The sequence below is a fragment of the Epinephelus fuscoguttatus genome, linkage group LG20 (genome assembly GCF_011397635.1).
Source record: "Epinephelus fuscoguttatus linkage group LG20, E.fuscoguttatus.final_Chr_v1".
NCBI classification, from domain to species: domain Eukaryota; kingdom Metazoa; phylum Chordata; class Actinopteri; order Perciformes; family Serranidae; genus Epinephelus; species Epinephelus fuscoguttatus.
This window is the reverse complement of record NC_064771.1, coordinates 8049039-8068525: the sequence shown is the minus strand read 5'-3', so window position 1 is coordinate 8068525 and position 19487 is coordinate 8049039. Positions and strand designations below refer to the sequence as shown.

The window sequence follows — 19487 nt, the reverse complement described above, 5'->3', positions numbered from 1 at the left end:
ACCTAACCTGTCAGTTTAGAGATATTGAAGTGTGTTTTTCAGTGCATGTGCGTGCATGTGTGTGTTTATGTGTGCTCTTCTCTGCGGTGTGGTCTGTGTCGTTTCTCTCCAGTCCACAGGTCATGAATAGGGAGGCTATGGATCTCTTTCAGCTGTGTTGAGCAGAGGAGTAACGTGCAGAATATTAACTAAATCTCTGAAAGGGTGTGTGTGTATGTGTGTGAGCGGTAGTCAGCCTTCACTGTACTTGTGTGTATGTGCATGTGCGTTGTAGGAGTCAGCTCCCCAGGGCACTGCAGCAGGGGAAGTGAAAAGGCCTTCACCGTGGCACTCACCATGACACATGCTGGAATAAAGAGAATTTAGCCTCCCTATTTCCATAGGGGTTATTGGCATGCTTATTTAACTGTCTCTCCCCCCAGAGATTACAATGCCATTTACGTCCAGTTTTTTATTTGCTTGTCTGGAATAATGAGCCCAGGAGACGGTTGGAGGCTGAAAGCGCCTGACAAGTTGTGACAATTAAAAGGGAATCTCATTGTCGGGTTTATTGCCATCTAGTCATCTCATTGTCTGTCTGTTAGTGCACCGCACCGCTGGGGACTTGACAAAATAAAACAGATCACAGGACTGCCTGCCACAACTTTTTACCTGTAACACACCGATGAGTCTCAGTTAATGCAGCTGTACAGTTCAGGAGGGGCGAGTGTGTGTCTTTTATATGTATCGCTCTTTTTTGTTTTCCAGGACACGCTGGAAATGTGTGCACGGGAGAATGAGTTTAAGAGCATTTTGTTTGCCCTGTGCTACTTCCATGCGGTGGTGGCAGAGAGGAGGAAGTTTGGTCCTCAGGGCTGGAACAGATCATACCCCTTTAACACTGGAGACCTCACCATTTCTATCAACGTCCTCTACAACTACCTGGAGGCCAATCCTAAGGTAGATGTTCTGTTTTTCTTTTATTCCGGCGCGAAGGATTACAAAGCCCCCTGTTTGTAATCTTAATTGGAAATCTAAACACATGTGACCTTAGCTTAACACCACAAGCCACCTTCTAGCAATGCAGCATTCCCTCTGTCTCAAATTCCCAGGTGCCGTATGATGACCTGCGCTACCTGTTCGGTGAGATCATGTACGGGGGTCACATCACGGACGACTGGGACCGCCGTCTGTGCCGTACCTACCTGGAAGAATATATCAAGCCTGAGATGATGGAGGGAGAGCTGTTCCTAGCACCCGGCTTCGCTGTGCCTGGAAACATGGACTACAACAGCTACCACCAGGTGAGGTGGACTCAGATCAGGCAATACGAGCCTTATGATTATATGAAAAGTGCATTTAAAGGGGACTGTGACCAAAACCCTCAGAGGTCAGGCCATTCTGAGTAGTCTGTTTTTAATGTTTTTCTCTACTTCCGAGACCAGCTGATGTCAGCTTGTGGGTGATTTCTTTATATGGTCATCCGCTCGTAACTCTGCTCCTAGAGGCCTGCAGCTACATGTAGCTAAATGCTATTATCAGGGAAACATGTCATCTTGGTTGCTGATGTTGTTAAGTTCTCTCCAGTTTTGGAATGTATTCCTGCTTGAACATGTCTAGATTGTTTGCAAACTTTTACTGTTGATTTTTCATTTCATTTTTCAGTCATTCCCCAGCTGTGAGTGCACAGCTACATGTAGCCACATACTATCATCAGGGAAACCTTAATTTCAGTCAGTCAGGTTGTGTTTAGAAGCTTTTATTGGTGATTTTGTGCCGCTGTTCTCCCTTACAGTCATTTCCCTGGCTGTAGATGCCGAGATACAGAAGTACCTTAAAACACTGACCAGTCAGAGCAGAGTGGGCTTTTTGGTAGAGGGGCTTAAAGAGACAGATCCTAAATGTAGCCACAGGGTGAACACAGGTGTTCCAGCAAAGACAGTATGAGGACAATAAAGCATGTAAAAAAAATTATGCAGAAACCCAAAATACAAGTATGAACCTTAAATGAGCATAACATCTTTAAAATCACTCCAACACAAAAGGATACAGCAGAATAGAAAAAGCAGAAATTGTGAGTTCAGGCAATGAATACAATAAAAGTTATAATAAAAGAAAATACGAAGATTATAACAGTGGCACCAGGTGTTTCCACGGGGCCACTGGGGGGTCCCCAAGGGGCTCCTATTTGGCCTCCATCAAATTAATGGTGGTTTAATATTGCTTAAATTGAATCACTATAATTAAAAGTTTTTTCCCCATCCCTATCCCCCATGTACAGTGTACAGTTCTACAATTCAATGCTAAATCAATAACAATAAAACTCTTCCCATATGGGTCCCTGGGACATAACAGATTGTAGTTTGAGTTATATAAATATTTCTCTGAGGTGGAGCTGCTCTGTGGGTGGAAAGAGTTTGCCAGTAAGTCTAACTGGCACACTCTTACAGTCATCTAACAGGGAAAGTTGGGAGACATGAAAGTCACAGTAAGTGGAACCAGATGACTCATTGAACGCACAAAATATTTATGTAGATGCACCACAAAATGGTGTAAAGATTAGATTTTGTACTAGCAGTTACAGTGTGTACCTCTGTGTTAGGTGGGTGGGCCTTTCCCAACATTCCTTAGGACAAACAACACCAATCTGTTCCAGAACTGTAATTTATGTAGACAAACATCATCATCATTTTGGTTGCATGTCACTGCTCCCATTAAGCCCCATTTAGTTCCACACCTGGAATCAACTCTGCTAAAGCCAACTTACACCTGTACAGCACCAAACTGCAGACAGTTAGCAGCTACTTGGTGAACAGGGGTTGGTTGAGAGAAAAATCGAGCTAAAAGGAGAAACATTATACAAATAATTTAAAGTCCAAGTTACAAAACACATTAAAGAGTTGCTCCATGTCTGCTTGATGTGTAAATAGGTAACTGACATGTTGTAACATGAATTACCTAGAGACCTTACACATCCTGTGTTTTTTGCACCCTCAAATTCATTGTTTTCAATGTAGACGTGCAGCAGGCGCGCTCAAACACCAGAGCAACAAAACTGAGTTCAACTTTTGGAACGCAGCAGCGCACGCCACATGTAATGTGACGAGGAAAAACCAGTCACAGGCGACAAATATCTCTCCCTTCTTCCGTAAATATTAGTCTGTGGTACATATGGAAAAGTTGATCATTTTGGTGCAGGGCTGCCAGAACCTTTTATCTGTCCCAAAGACGATATCCCCACACACTTATAAACAGGTAGATTCTTTATTGGCATTATACATTCCTGTACAACGAAATTTTGTTTGACAACTCTCCTTATCACAGCAGCAATGAGTAAAAGCAGCATAAGATATCTGCATGAGGTAGAAAGACTTTTATACTGTGCTTGTTAAGATTGCTTAGCAACCTCAGATGCAAGCTGCCACCACGCTCTTGAAAGCTAGCTCAAAAAAGGCACAAAAGTAGCTCCAAGCACCCAACCTCACGTTTTCCAGGCAGTTAAACATGCGGCATGCATACAGCCCCTTAAAAGCTTAATGCCAATAGTGCTTCCCTCTTTTCATACATTATGCCATGAATAAAGCAAACCAACAGTATCCACTGCATGCCCCCCACACACACACATAGTCACTCCACCAACATACAAGGTCCTCAGTATTAGATGATTTTGCTAAAACATGAGTTACATTCTGTGATAATATTTTGTAATGCACAATGCCTAGGTTTTGTAAAATTATTTCTATCTACAGTCTTTGCACATCTACAGCATGGTGAGGGTCAGGCAGTTAAAATGCAGGGTTAGGGTCAAAGACAGATTGTGGATAATGATGAACTTTAGTCTTGTGCATGAAGGTTGGACTTGTTTTCGGCTACATCCAACACCCCGACCTCTACACTTTACTTTAGCAATTCAGTATAGATGTAGTTCCTAGGATACTGGGCTACGTCACAATGTCACCAAACATCCAACACCACCTATTTAATAAAGATGCTTAAATGCTCTCTGCTGTGACTGAACTGAGTCTAAATCCAGGCTTTAGCCACCATGCTGCCCTGGTAGGTAATTATTTAAAATTTATAGAATTTATATGGCTGTTGAGAAGTGAGCTTGTGACTGGGAGGTCAGTGGTTCAATCCGCGGCGTGGCAGGATAAATCTGGGTGGGGTAAGTGAAAAAGCAGCACTTGCCCCTTCCTCATTACCACCACTGAGGTGCTCTTGAGCAAGGCCCTTAACCTTTGAGAGGAGCTGCTAAGTGGCCAGCAGATCAGACAGTGGTTGTACAGGGCAGCTTTCAGGTGTGTATGTGTGTAACTGTGCGAATGTGAGGACTTTCCTGCAAAAGAAAGGCTTCTTCTCATTGAAACCTCCCTGAATGAATAAAGGTTAAAAACAAAAATAGCCCATTTATTAGCTTCTTCCCCAATGTGATCACCAATACAGTGGTAATGCTGACATCACTGAGCCTGAACTTGCTTCACAGAACTTCAGACATGACTCATGACAGCTCAAGGCATCATCTGGGTACTGCTTCACCTCACCTCATCTGTTTTATATTATCATTTAACACAAAGCGTGATTGACAGGGTAAAATCATAAATGAGGTAGGTTGTGCAATTGCTGCAGCACACCATCAAGGCTCAGATGGTATGTAGCATTCTCAGAGAGAAGTAAATAAGCAAGGCCAAGCATATTGTGGTTATTTCAGTTTGGAATTTCGAGTGTTTTTTTTAAGCTTCATTCCCTGACAGCTGGAACCAGCTTCACTGGTGTCCCTTAAGGAAAACTGACAACTGCCAACATTTATATGAATAACAGTGGTTCAGAAAATGTGTTCTTGCCGACAGTCCAGATTTCCCCCATGAGTTCCCTGAGGCGGCAGAGGGAGTGGGGTGTACGACTTGTATCTAATTTTCCCCCAGTCTGGGTGCTGCTCAACGGGCACATCCTGGCTGTCATAGTGGCTCCAGTGGGAAGGACTGGAGCATTTTACATTTGGCTGTCACCACACAGCAAAGCCAAGGGCAGAGTAGTTGGGATTTGGCTGAAGAACAGGAGCTGTAAAGGCCTGGGGTCCCCAGGGGTCTGTTAGGCCATTGCCTCCCTCACAAACATCCAGAACAAGCTTACAGTATATTTAGGAGAGAAGCGGGATAGGATAGGCACGAAGAGGGAAGGTGACTCAGCAGTTTTACTCCTCTTTCAACAATATACAGGTGTATGCAATCAGCAAAAGTTAGCCAGCAAAAAGAGGAGATCAAACAAGCTGACTACAAAGTGTTTCTGTATTAAAGGCCAATATATTTTCCATCAAAACTTTCATCAGGACATTATGATTAGAAGAGCTTTTTTTATATAATGTAAGTGCCCCACAAAAAAGCAGCCTTTTTCAGTTGAGCTTCCACTTTCATCTGCACTAACTTAAAAGCATATTGATATTCATTATGGACCAGCAGATGGAAAATGCCATATTTCCTTCCCCTTGTTATGGTCATTAACAGTCTGTCAATTGATCCTGAGTGTTTGAATCTCACCCAGAAATACCTCATCATTTATATGGTTCCATTCTTGTCCTTTGTCAGCAGTACTTTAGAAGAAACATATGAGAGAAAAAAAGACTTTGCTACTTTTCAGTCCAGAAGTAATAGGAGTTGCCAATCCTTATGCTATTAATGTAAATTAATCGAAGGCTCAGTTAGTATTAGTTTAAATGTTGTCCTGTTAACGTCAAAAACATACTTATATCATCTTTATTTTCAGGAAAAAGACAGTTCAGACAGGCTCAGGCTTCACAGAACCTTAAACTTTCTTAAAATCTGAGTTAACCCACAAAAATCCATGAATCTGGGTCAAGATTTCTGATGATACAAGAGTTCTACACAATTCTGACATGGATTTCTTCTGCTCTAGTACATTGACCAAACCCTACCTGCCGAGTCGCCCTACCTGTACGGCCTTCATCCCAATGCTGAGATCGGCTTCCTCACACAAACCTCAGAGAAGCTTTTTCGCACGGTGCTGGAAATGCAACCCAGGGACGGAGGTGGCGGTGAGGGTGGCGGGACGACGCGTGAGGAAAAGGTCTGTATTGTCATGTACTACATGTCCAAAAGTATGCAGGAAACCATGCACAGGTGATTGTTGAACATCCCACTCCGAATCTGTTGGATTCAATCTGCTGCTATGACACCCTTCACTCACATTCAATGTTTCTGTTCATCCCAAAGGTGTTGAATGTGGTTGAGGTCAGGCCACTGTGCAGGCAAATCAAGTTCCTTCACACCAAGCTGGAAAAAAATATATTTGACCCCTTAACACCTTGCATTAAAATACATTTGGGTGTTGAGATTGCGATCAGATGGGGCTTGACCACATCAAAGTACAGGAGTAAAAACACCCAAATGCAGTGAGGACAGATTGTGATTCAAGACTAACTCCGGAGGTGGTCAGGGATGAATTGTGACCAGATTGAACACAAGTGTAAAAGCAGTTGGGTTTTCAATCCAAATAAAACAACTACGTGGTAGGGCTGGGCGGTATGACCTAAAATTCATATCACGGTATAAATCGAATCCCTTCACGGTAACGGTATATATCGCGGTATAAATTTAAGTGTAAAAGTTATAATAGAAGTGTTTCTGAATGGGTTTTGTAGTCCCTTAGCAAAGCTGAATTGATAAAAAAAACAACAACAACAACAAAAGCAAAGATATAATGTATCTTTTAGAGCATTTATTGTGCAGAATGCAGATCTCAAAACTCAAAATTAAAACCCAGTACTCTATGGTGCAAAATGTCCCCTGGGATCTATATCAAAAGGTAATTTCCTTCTTTTAGCAAAATCCTAAATGACTGAGTTGTGTTTTTTCCACCTGGACCTTTATGCTCTGCCATTTCTAATCTAATCATCACGCTGTAACCTGTGACAGGCTGCTGTGATACCACAACTATCACACATTCACATATGGAGTTTTTTGTGGAGCCCCTAGCGTCACATAGGTTTACATTACCAAAGGTTTATGACAAACCAACTCCTGTGTGCGCACGGCGAGAGAGGAGAGGGAGAGACGCTGAACGAGTTCCCTCTGAGCGGTAAGTCGCTAAAAGAGTCTGAGAAGTCCGGGGCTGTTCATAAGACATTAACTCACTCACTCACTCACAAGTTCTCCAGCAACACATGTTGCACGTGCTACGCTAAATCACGGATGTGAAACAGCTCCTCTTGCTCTGTTGTCTCTGTGCTCGCAGCCATTTTCACACTGAGGGAGGTGCGATGACGTCATCGACGATAGGACGGTAGAGCACAAATCTCTACCGTGGGCCAAATTTATATCATTTCTACCGTCTACCGCATATGCCGTACAGCCCTACTACGTGGGCACACTGAATTACACACGTCTGTTCCAAACAATAGACTGTATATAAAGATGGAAGAAGTGTCTCCACTAAGCCCCACTGTACAAAAATAAAGCCAAAATATTCTAGATATAGCCACTGCCAACTTGCGCTGGTGATGCCATTTGCTGGCAAAGTCTGAGTAGTAGCAGTCTCTGCACTGTGGAGTTCCCACCCATACACCCATCCAACCAACTGGAGCAGCGCCATTGATCACGAGAACACCAACACACACAGCTCTCAGCTTTCAATCATGACATCAAACCCCTTTTTATAGCATCAAAGAACTAATTAAAACCAAACTAATTAGGAAAGGAAACACTTGAATAAACACGAGCATCATGAGAACCACCTAGAATGACAGAAGCCATCATTGGCTGTCAATTTATTTGACCTGTATTGTGATCTATAGTTTGGTCCATGTCTCTCTAACACAGGGGGCGGGGTTTATTACCTGTACTGCACTTCTGGGGAGCTGTCATGTTGTCTATCTTTGTTATATAGCCTTTGTTCCAAACCAGTGAGGTAGCAGCCATTAGCCAGCTAACAAGCTAAGCGACTAGCCAGAAAGCAGCAAGAAAGCTTATCGATATTTAAGACTCTTATGAATGAAGTCAAGACAAGACTAAGTGTCTGCTTTCAATTTGGTCCAACCAAAATACACAAGTGAAACTTGGCAATTTATATAGCAAATGAGCGATTTCTGAAGCAATGGCTAAATAAATGATGAAAAAGAGCTACAACCATTGGGTTGTTTGAGCTGGGCTGAGCAAGATCTCAGTCGGGTCTCAGTGTGGACACTGGAGACATATTAATACCAAGTGTAAATGTAGTCAGGTTTAATCATATCTAGATACAATCTACAAGACCTGGCTTTGTGCACAAAGGCATTGTCATGTTGACACAGATATCTGTTGCCACAGCGTTTGAAGCATATGACACTGTATCATTGTATGTTGTACCACATTTCACTTAGTTAGTTCTATGGGGCCTGATGAAAATCAGGAAAAGCAGCCCCACTCAAGTATGTAGACAAGTAACTGATAATAATATTAATTTTCTAATAATCTGCCAGTTATTTTCTCAATAAATAGATTCCTAATTTTGTTAACATTGTAATAAAGTTCAGGAATTATTCTCACTATAATTCCCCACAGGCTGAGGTGATGCATTTGGACGTCTTGTCTTATCTAACCAACAGTCCAAAACCCAAAGACGTGACGTTTACCATTACATATGGCAAAGAAAAGCAGCAAATCCTCACACAGATTAATTTTGTAAATTATTTAGATTGCAGATTAACTTTTAACTTCTATTTTTTTAAGGTCATTAGAATAATGGACTAATCGTTACAGCTCAAACAGGGAAATACTTTTGGCCTTACGAAATATGTTGAATCAGTGTGATGCAGGTTGCAGGCTTGAAGTGATTTCAGTTCCATTATTCTCAGATTCAGGTATGTTTGATTACTTTTTGATTTATTTCCCTCATGCTTTTCTAGGATCTGAGTCCTGTTTCAGAAACTTTTTTAGCCGTGACAAAAACAAATCTTGATTATACATGCATCGTCAGTTCAGACATAACTTATTCAAAACCTTATACTTTAGGCAGTGTTGGCAAAATATTGCATGGTCTGGGGTGCTCTATCATCATTCACTGCATTTGTTTGGTTACTTTGACCCTTATTTCCCTCAGGACTCTAAAGTGGCCCCAATGTGCAAAAGCATAAAGCATTGACAAAGTTCAAAATTCTGCTCATGTTATTCTGAATTAACAAGATTATTATGTCATTAATTCAGTAAAACAAGCTTTTTTCCATGCAAACCTTGGGAGATAATAATCTCGTTAATTCGGAAAAACTGGGCGCATACTTTTTTTTTCTCAAGTGAATGCATTAAGCTCCCATACCAGAGAGTCACCAAATAATGTCTCAACAATTTTGAAAGTTTTTCAACCAGTAACATACAGCTTCCCCATTTTTTTTTGTCTTAGCGGCTGTAGGATTTAAATTTTCATCTTGTTCCGCATAGTCTCACAGTATCACACGTATAGTATCAGCTTGTCACTGATGATGATCTGAATGAAATTGTATAAATAGTAAGGTCAGAGACAAACTGCTTATTGTAAATATTGCAGAAAATGTGTGTCTGAAAGAAAAGAAAGCAGCCCCCTTAGAATAAAGTTGAAAGTGAAGTAGGTTATACACTGTTAATTTGATTTTGTTAATCAAATATGGCATCTGTGCCCATTTTATATGAAATGTAACAAAACAAAACGTTCTCAAAGTCCTTCAATAAACACACAAGGCTTGCTTTTCTTGTATTTTACTGTAGTTTTGATTTAGTCGTTTTTGTTATAAAACTGAAATATTACAGAGAAAATAAAATCCATCAGTATACAATCAGTGACACATTCATGCAGACAGCAAGGTAAGTATTACAGTTATACTATGACCAGATGAATATCAAATATCTGCCAAAATATAGTGTCAGTACACTGTATTCACACAGTTTGATTTCAAAACAGCTACGAGTTAACTGAAATGCTGAACAGAATTAGCTACTGTCATAAGTTAATTGCTATAAGCTACCACCTAGCTTATGGTGGTAGCTTATAGCAATTAACTCATGACAGTAGCTAATTCTGCTACAGAACAACAAAACAACAGAAAAGCTTAATGGCTGTCCCTAAAAAGTGTATGTGGTTGATGCTTGTGTACACATATTACTTACATGTATAGACAAATAAGGCAGAAGCGTATCAGAAAAACACTTATCAACATCGTGAATTCAGCTCTGTCCTTGACTGACTTTGCTCAACTGAGAGGCTATGCTAGCAAAGTAACGGAGAAAAAATGCAGTGAGAGCACTCGCTCTGACACTGTTTCCAAATCCAACAGAAAAAAGCTTACTTTTAACTTTTTAACCCATTTTTAATTAACTTCTTTAACGTATTCAATCACTAACTTATTTAAATTATTCACTTAACTTTTAAAGGCAGCACACTCATCATTTCCTTAACTAGAAACACCCTAGATGTCTTGTACATCATTTTATACACATTTTCCCAAAATTCAGTTAAACATGTTTTGTGCGTTAGGAAACTGTGGCGTTTAAGAATTTAAAGTTGAGTTCTGCGGGTCTGAGTAATGTTTGGCTGCACAGCATGAATTTGTTATGACAGACCCACGAGCATGCCAGTGAGGTTTAGGAGGCTCAAGTATTGATTCTGATGTGATATTCAGTCTTGAAAAGTCAAACCCTCATACACAAGAGACACCCTGTGCAGATATGTAAACCACAGCCTTTCACAAAGCCAACTGTCTCACTAAACTCTAGGCGAGAGCACCAAATCTTAAATGCATGATGACAACAGGTGACATTCTCTGTAGCTGCTGCACACTGAATTGGAAATAAATTGCAGACCAACTGTTTGGGGCCTCTGACAGCACCCAGGGTGATTTTTACAGGGGTGGCATTTTCTGGTCCAGTACTGCTCTGAAATAAAGCTTATTTGAGTGTAGAAACTCAAACAAATATTCTGTCAGCGAGAGTGCAGCCTTGCGCACTCCCTCAATGGAGCAAGTGTCACTTTTTTAATATCATAAATAAGGGTCTTGGTTGTCTGAGTGTTAGCTTTGTTAAAGAGTCATTTATGCTCACTGTTGCTTGAAACAAGAGGCAAAATGTGAATAGTGTTACAGGCTTTCTTTTACTGCTATTACCATCAGCCTGATTTCGCTTAGGCTTGAATGATGAAGGATGAGGTGGTTCTAAAGTATGAATTAGAACACTGTTAATCCTAATGATTGCATTTAATTCAGTGCAAAAACAATGTAACTTACTGCTGATAAAGCGGGATTTATACATCTGCATTGAATTAACACCGTACCTACAGCACAGGCTTTACATAGACATGTACCCTACACCATAGTCTGACATGTACTGCCCCAGAAATGTAGCTACACATTGCAGACATTTTAAGTCTTGTGTGTGATTTATCCTGACTTCATATGAGTAGAGGGAAAACTCTGCTAGCAGCTAGGCTAATTTATGCAATGTAAAATGTCTTAGGGATTTGTGGGGAAAACGTGTCTAGTTAAAGACAAGTGTTTTGTCTATGAACCTTGCAAGCTTTAATGGAACCTAATTTTGTACTTGGGTTAAATATTGTTGCTATTAAGCCATGTTCCAGGTGTGTTTTGAATTAATCAAACTTGCAACACATCACAGAGCTTAACACAGCGGCATAGAAACCCCACCACCAACTGGCATTTTGGCGTTGTAATTGCAGAGCAACATAGACACACCACTGCACAAGTATAACTGCTTGCAAAGGCATAGGCTACTTGTGCTGACTATGGCATACACGCAACTATAAATCAGCCTTAAGGTTACATTTCAACAACATGTATTAGCATTACATTCCACTCACAGTAGCCATCATCATCTGTTTTCACTTCAGGCTGGCTCCAAAAGCGAGTCAATCCTCACAGACCCCCATGCTTAAATGCCCAACTTAACAGTAGAAATAAATATGTCAACAGCCTGGCACAGCTAATTTCCCTGTTCGTGGAAAGGCAGTGACAAAAGGCAGTGGAGGAGGCCCAGATCCTTTTTAAAATCATCTGTACACAGTCACCTGATTCTCTCCACTGCCGTAGTGAGGAAGTTTCCGGTGTTTTCTAGTGTTGGAGAAGAACTGTCTCTGCAGTTTTTAGGCCATCGGCAATAAATTGTCTCTTAGGCTCACCTAATGTGTTCAGTGCCTCTGTTGTGCCAAGGCTGATCAGCTTGGGGTCAGGATGCAATGTCAGACCAACCACTTTGAAAAAGATGCTGAAAATGTCTTCCCAGTATTTGGTCAGCTTCGAACAGCAGGCTAAACTATGTAACAAGGTGCCCTCTGCAGAATTACACTTCTCACACTGTGATGATACCTCAGGAAAATGCTGTAGAGTTTGCTCTCTGAGCAGCACGGCCTGTGTAGCACCTTAAATTGAATTAAGCTTTATATGACATCTATAGAACATGTCATCCCAGATGTCTTTAGAAATCTTCCCACCCAGTTCTTTTCCCCAGGCCTGTTTGATGGTTTCTGTGGAGGGAGACTTCAGGCTTTGTAATTTATCTTATATGAAAGTTTGTGTCTTTTACAGACCTTTTCCACCGTCACTTTTGGCCGCCTTGAGTCAAGCCAGGCTGTGCTGATTAGTGTTTCCATTATCAGTTAAAAAGCACTGTGCCATGCTGAGCTGCGTCAGAGATGAACCTTCTCTGAAGTAGGTCCAAAAGCCAGGCCGCCTGCCCTCAAGTGGGTAGGGGTGACGTCTCACCGACAGCAGCCAAACCCTGATGACCCCGCTTCTCCCACTGAAATGAGCATGTGTGTTGCACGACTCTACTCACCTCTGTCTACAGGAGACTAGAGAGAAAGGCGTTTTTAAAAGTCTCTGTGTTCAGCTCTCAGTAAATTTGTAGCTTCTAACTGAATCTCTGTGGTTTGGAGTTTAGTTTCTCCCCTGCATCCTGTTTTTTCTTTGATATCTGCTTTATTTTACTCTTTGATGTTTGCTATAAGCCTTATTACAAATGTGTGAAGTTGCTGCTCGAAGCCTCGACATTTCTTTATTTTGCTGCTACACAATAGAAGTTTTTACATATCAAAATCACTGGGGACTTTTATTGTGAATAATTCATAGGAAATGAAATGTGTTTATCAATGAATCAGTGGAACTTTGTTAGCGGCTTTTCTTCAGTAAAGAAGTTTAATAATATCGCAGGGAGGAAAGTGAACGAAACGGCCACAGTGAGATGTTAGATGAGGAGCTGCAGACAACAGGCTCATATTCCACCTCTGCAAACACTTCACCTCCAGCAGGTAAACTTCTTTTGTATGCCCTGCTGTGTGATGAAAAAAAAAAACCACATGCAGCAAAATTAACAGGGGACTGTAGCCGCAGATCAGTCTCTTGATATCAAACGTCAATACTTAAGACAAGCCTTCATCAGTTCAAGACACACCCTCAAGGGGGGTAGCCCTGTTGTAATGGAAATGAAAATCCCTGCTGTGCTGGGCTGACAGCTAAACCAAGCCAAACCAGCCCATGACTGTTGAAAAGGTGTACAAGACAAAGATCCAGTTTATCCTGATCTGAAGTGGTAAAGTCGGGCAAGTGCTGTTTGATATAAATTCTTACTTGTAGATACCTGAAGACATTAGATGAAGGCAAGTTGTACTTTTCCTGGAGCTGCTTAAGATTGGCAAAAGTGTTGTTTACACAAATATCCCCTACTGAATGAATACCACTGAATTTCCATTGTAAAGAGCCAATTATTTGCTGCAACAAGCTGTGCTTACAAAGAGTTCAGTGGAGTTGAGTTCATCTTAACTCTCTTTTGTTCCAGTTGCAGTGGTTTGGTTGATTTGTTGTTATATGTTAAAAATGTGCAGTTCTGTAGCTGTGCACACTGCAGTTTCATCCGTATTTGAAACTATTGAGCAATCAGTTCTTTAACCAGACTTGAGCTGGTCTCATGAGATCACTTTTAAAGGGTAACACTGGTGTTTTGTGTCTAACTGACTAATGGGAACAACAATTTCTGAAACTGGTCACATATTGAGCGAGAAGGCTACAGCATTATGGAAAACATTATATAAAAGATCCCCACAGAGATAGACCTTTATGATAAGGAGTAAGAACCTTTTTTTTTTTTTTTTTTTTTTTTTAAACCAGAAACAGCCCCAAAATTGCTGTCGCCAAACCCACCAGACTCCATTTAAACAAACAGTAATCGTAGTGTGTACAGTCAGTGTATTTCACATCTAACTTGTTGAATTAAAGGTTTATTTCAACCAAACCAGAGTTGGTAATTGTTGGAAGAGTGAGAAGACGAACCAAGATGTTTTTTTTGTTTTGTTTTGTTTCTGTCGACTTGTTTTACAGATGATAAAAATAATGATGATAAATAATTTGTATTTAATAGGAGCCTGGTGAGTTTGGTTACAGTGAATAGACTTAAAACAGGCATTTCCCAATAAGCTTACATGGTAATTTGGATCAGACTTCAACTTAAACATCCTTTATGAAACTGAGAATACATAAGCCGATTTACTAAGCCTAGTTTAACCAGAAATATTACTTTATCAAACACCCCTCTAGTATCAACCATCTCAACCACTGTATGTTGTGTGTTGTCTGTGTGTGTTGGTTACTCAATGTATTATGATGTGACCTTTCTGGCTCAGAGGCCTGGATTCTCCTGTCTTAACAGATGACAGCCATGCGGAGCTTACCAACAAGGCTCACTTTGTATTCAGTGTGCTCAGTAGCTGCCAAACCCAGATCAGATATTTGAACTGAAAAATCCATAGATATGATGACCTCATATCCTTTGTTCGGCACCTAATCCGTTGATTGATCGCTAATGCTGGTTGCCTTGGGAAAGTGTTGACATGGGCATTAGCTTTCATCACTTACCCACAAAAATATGATGTGAGCATTGATTTTCTGGAGGGATTAGACTGTTATTGAAAACAAAGAGCTGCGTTGCAAAATATATCTTCATGAATATTTATGGAACTGTCTATTTCAAACTGTAACACTTTCTCAGGCTGTCAGTGTTGGCACTACTGAGTTTATCTGACACAGATAACCCCAATCTCTTGTGAGTCTTTGATTTCAAAGAGCATTTTCTCCCCTTTTGTGTTTTTACTCCTGGGTATGTTTAATTCTAACTGTAAGACGAATGAAACTATAATTCACTCACTTGCACATTGACACATTTATTCGTTCCCTCACACACCATCAGGTCCGCACGATGCTGGAGGAGATCATGGAGAAGCTTCCAGAGGAGTTCAACATGGCCGAGCTGCTGGGGAAGGCGGAGGAGAGGACTCCCTACCAGGTGGTGGCACTACAGGAGTGTGAGCGCATGAACCTCCTCACACAGGAGATCAGACGCTCTCTCTGCGAGCTCAGCCTGGGACTCAAGGTGAGGAGACAGAGATGGGTGATGGGGATTATTACAATCATATTTGTAACTAGTCTGTCCACACTGGCATTATTTTTAAATTGCTTTTTAGATGGTTGTTTGATTTTGTCCAATTTTATCTTGTGCATTTTACAGTGGTGGAATATAAGAAGTTTTTATACTGTATAAGAGGCTCTGATTATTATTCTAATTGTCTGACAACATTATGGAAAGGATCCCTACAGAGGCAGACCTTTTCTGAAAGAGTAAGATCCCTTTTATTTGTATGGCAGCTGTGGCTCAGGAGGCAGAGCTGGTCACCTGCTCCTCTAGTCTGCATTTTGAAGTATCCTGGGGTGAGATACTGAACCTCAAATCGCTCCTGAAGTGCCATCAATATGCGAGTGCAAGTGAATGTATAATTAAGTATCAGGTGCCACTTTCTATGTTAGCCTTTGCTACTAGTGTATGAATGTGTGAATGACAGCTTTAGTTACTGAATTTTTAAGATAAATTTTTTTACATAAACATATTATCACTTTATGTAAGACAATAAATAGGGGTTATGTTTAAGCACTGTTAGCAGTTCCACCACAAAGAGATTATCCCTCCAAACCTTTCACATTGTTTCATCTGATTAACTGAGGCCCAGAGATGGCAAATCATCCAAAATTTCTCCATAAAGCAAAGATTAGAGAAAACTCTGGAAAAAATTTTTGGCAGCACAGCTGTGTTTTTTCTCTGTTCTTAACGATAAATGATCTCATGACCCCTCTGATTTATCTTGCCTCTTTGTGTGGGACCTAACTCCTAGTTTGGTGACCAATAGAATAAACCAACTAGCTCCACCTAGAGCAGCTACAACATCAAAGTGCTGCTCACACATTGAGGGGCTGATTTTCTGCTTTAAATACATGAAGTAAATTCAGCTGATGATAAATACTTTAACTTAAGTAGGACTTTAAACACAGGACTTTTACTTGTAATGGAGTATTTTTACTTGAGTTATCTGATCTGAGTACTTTAAAGTATTTACAAGCAATCATCAGCATTGACAGACAATCCATGCCTTCCATTCTGTGCATGAAAAAAATGTGTGCTAACACTCTCAGTCACAATCATGGTGAGGTTCTTTAATCTTGGCAGATTTGTGTTTTGTTTTTACTTCCATAGAAAAAGCATAATTTCGACTTTCTTTATCAACCAAGGCTTTTGGATTTATGATTTCAGTGAGCAACAGAAAAGCCCTGATCGAGTAATACAAATGTCATTATAAAAAATGTGCAGCCTTTTGTTAGTGGAGTAAAGTATTTAAAGCTGCATTATTAATTAATTTTATTTATGGCCATTTGGGGGCAGTGGAACAAGCTGTAAACACAGCACTGACATTGAGTGTGAGCACACAGTTGCCTATTTACACATCCAGCAACATTAGCATTCATCTGGAGACACGTTGGCCACAAATATTATGTCCAATGATCACTCTCCTTTTTCCTCTGTTCAAGCATGTAATCGCTGCCGCGGGATAGTGGGATCACGCCCCCTGACATATGAAATATTGTTCCCCCCCCCCCCTCCCCAATATTTGGTCATGACATCAGATTCTCCAAAAGCTTAAACAATATAATGCTTCCATTGTGCATATTTGCAATTTTTTTTTTTAATAAATGGTGAAAAAAAATTTGTCCAATCAAATTACCACAAACTACTTTCCATTAATTTAAATCCCATGTGGGCTGACCTCCTTGTATTTTAAAGTGGATCTCTGAGCTTTTCCTGTGGGAGAAGCTGCTCGGCCTACTTTTGTCTCTCTTTTTTTAAATCAGCTCAGTGTAAAGTTTGACTTTTGTGTGAAAATGGAAAAAATGGTCGGATGTTTTTGCTAATCTGATAGACACTAACACCATGGACTATATACAGAGATAGATGATGTGTCTCTGCTTCTTCCCACTGTACAAAAAGAAGCCAAAATATCCCAGATATGGCCACTGCCATCTTGCACTGGTGGCGTCATTAGGGGCCAGAGTCTGTGCATTAGCGACTGGGAGTGGAGCTGTGGTATTGAGTTTCCGCCCATAAACCCATCTGACCCAGTCGAGAGTGGTGCTATTGATCACAAGGACACCAACTTACACACACAGTTGTCCACTAATTAATTAAACTAACTAAAACCAAACTTATCAGAAAAAATGAACACTTGAACATAATAACTATAATTAGAACTACCAATGCCTAAAATGACAGAAACCATCTTTAGAAAAATGTATTTGACATGTAGTTGTAATTTTATATCCCATCAGCTAACATGCAAGGGGCGGAGTTTATGACCTATACTGCATCCAGTCACCAGGGAGCGATCAAGATGTTTTGGCTTCTCTTTTGGGGAGCTGCCATGTTGTCAGTCTTTATTATACATTCACTGGCTAACACCAACATAGAGGCCTGTTTGGGAACAAATGTGACACCAGTCACACTGACAGATATCAATATGTATGTCGTGTATGTTCAGGTTTAAGTGAGTTATTCTGAGAAGGCAGAGTACAATTTTGACTCAATTCATTCACCTCCTGGAATATCTGGGCCTTATGTCTCTTCCTTCGCCCCTCCCCATGGGGATCCTTTGGGATTTCTCTTTTGTCTTTGTCCTGCTCAGTGTCCATTTCTATTACAGACCATATCCTGTAAATTTACAGTGGTTTAAATGCCATATGAAACAGTGAGTGAAATTACATCGCAAAATGAATATTTCACTTCACTTTTGTAGCAATTTAGAGTCACCAGTTAACCTAACCTGCATGTCTTTGCATGTCAGAAAAAAACACACCAAAATTAGCTTTCCATTAAATATCACAGTTAACTTGAATTACAGATACACCTTGCTTCCCAATTGCGTACCTAGTAAGCAATAGTGTTAGCTGAAAACTCTATAACTCCACCCCCCTCATCCATGTGTGGTCACTTCTGGCTCCAAAAAAAAAAAAAAAAAAATCAAAGATGGTGACGGCCAAAATTCTAAACTTGAAGCTTCAAAACGGTAGTCATCAGTGGTGTCAAAGTAGCTACGTCCACTTCTTTATTACAGTCCATGATCCTCCCTGTAATGTTAATCTCGTCTGAATGGGGCTTATTTCTCATTTGGTTGGGGGCTCCCCAGAACCCGTAAATCTCCTTCAGGTGTCCACAGAGTTGATCTGCCACTGGCACAGCAGGGATGATGCCAAGAGCTAAATACATTAAATATAAAACAAATGAACTTCAATTGAACTGTCCCTCAAAATCCACCACAAAACCCTCAATTATCCTCAACACCTATGATTCATACTGTGTTGGCTCAGCTGCAGTTGACTGCTGCTGCATTAGTGTTCCTGCATAACTAAACCTTTTCCTCTGTTGTTTGTCAGAAGCTCAGTCTTCACAATGACTCAGAGATTTGGCTTACAGAGGAGCAGAAAGAAATGAGACGTCTGCGCTCTGTGTGTCAAGCCTGACTGAGTCGTGTGTTAACAACAAACAAAAAGAGAAAAAGGGGGGAAAAAATGTGTAAAAGCGTTTGTTGGGAGTTATGAGGCTTCGATCTCCTGACACAACAAGCTTCAATAAATCGGCTCAGTGATTTAAAAGCCATGTAGACTATTGTACCAGCAAATGGAATCATATTTCGTCTTTATAGTGGAATAAATAGGAGCTATCAGAATGTTAGCCTTGGTCAGGTGGTGCAGCTTCATTGTGTCATGGTGTGTCAAAGTATGCTGTGGTTGTACTGACGGATCAGGATTATTTTGAGCGGTGCTGTGAAGGTGAAAGGTTCACTATCAACACACAGATGTAGATAAATGTACAAAATCTTATCAGCCTCATAAGGAATTGTCCTGACTGTCACATGTGGGTATCTATACATCAGCAATACATCAGCTCCAGTATCAGTAGGTGAAGGACACGACTGTTGTCTCATTACTCTTCAGTGCCATCTTCTCTTGGCTATCTTACAGCATGTTTTCTTATCTGGCATGGCGTGCTTGTCTGCGTATTTATGTATGCATCAGAGGCAAGGGCCTGTTACCTCTCAACACCTTATGCGGCTGTGAGGTGTCACCTCCAATGTTTAGCTGCTGAGACAAACAGGAAGTGACTCACTGAACT

At 40.7% G+C, this 19487-nt stretch overlaps 1 protein-coding gene across 1 annotated transcript in view; it reads left to right on the top strand.

The window, feature by feature from the left end:
- Positions 1-19487, top strand: part of dnah9 (dynein, axonemal, heavy chain 9) — a 209517-nt gene that overhangs the window by 178482 nt on the left and 11548 nt on the right. The window contains exons 72-75 of the mRNA XM_049562910.1: positions 748-939; positions 1092-1283; positions 5890-6060; positions 15186-15368. Of these exons, the coding sequence (XP_049418867.1) occupies positions 748-939; positions 1092-1283; positions 5890-6060; positions 15186-15368 (738 nt within the window). The remainder of the gene's footprint in view (positions 1-747; positions 940-1091; positions 1284-5889; positions 6061-15185; positions 15369-19487) is intronic.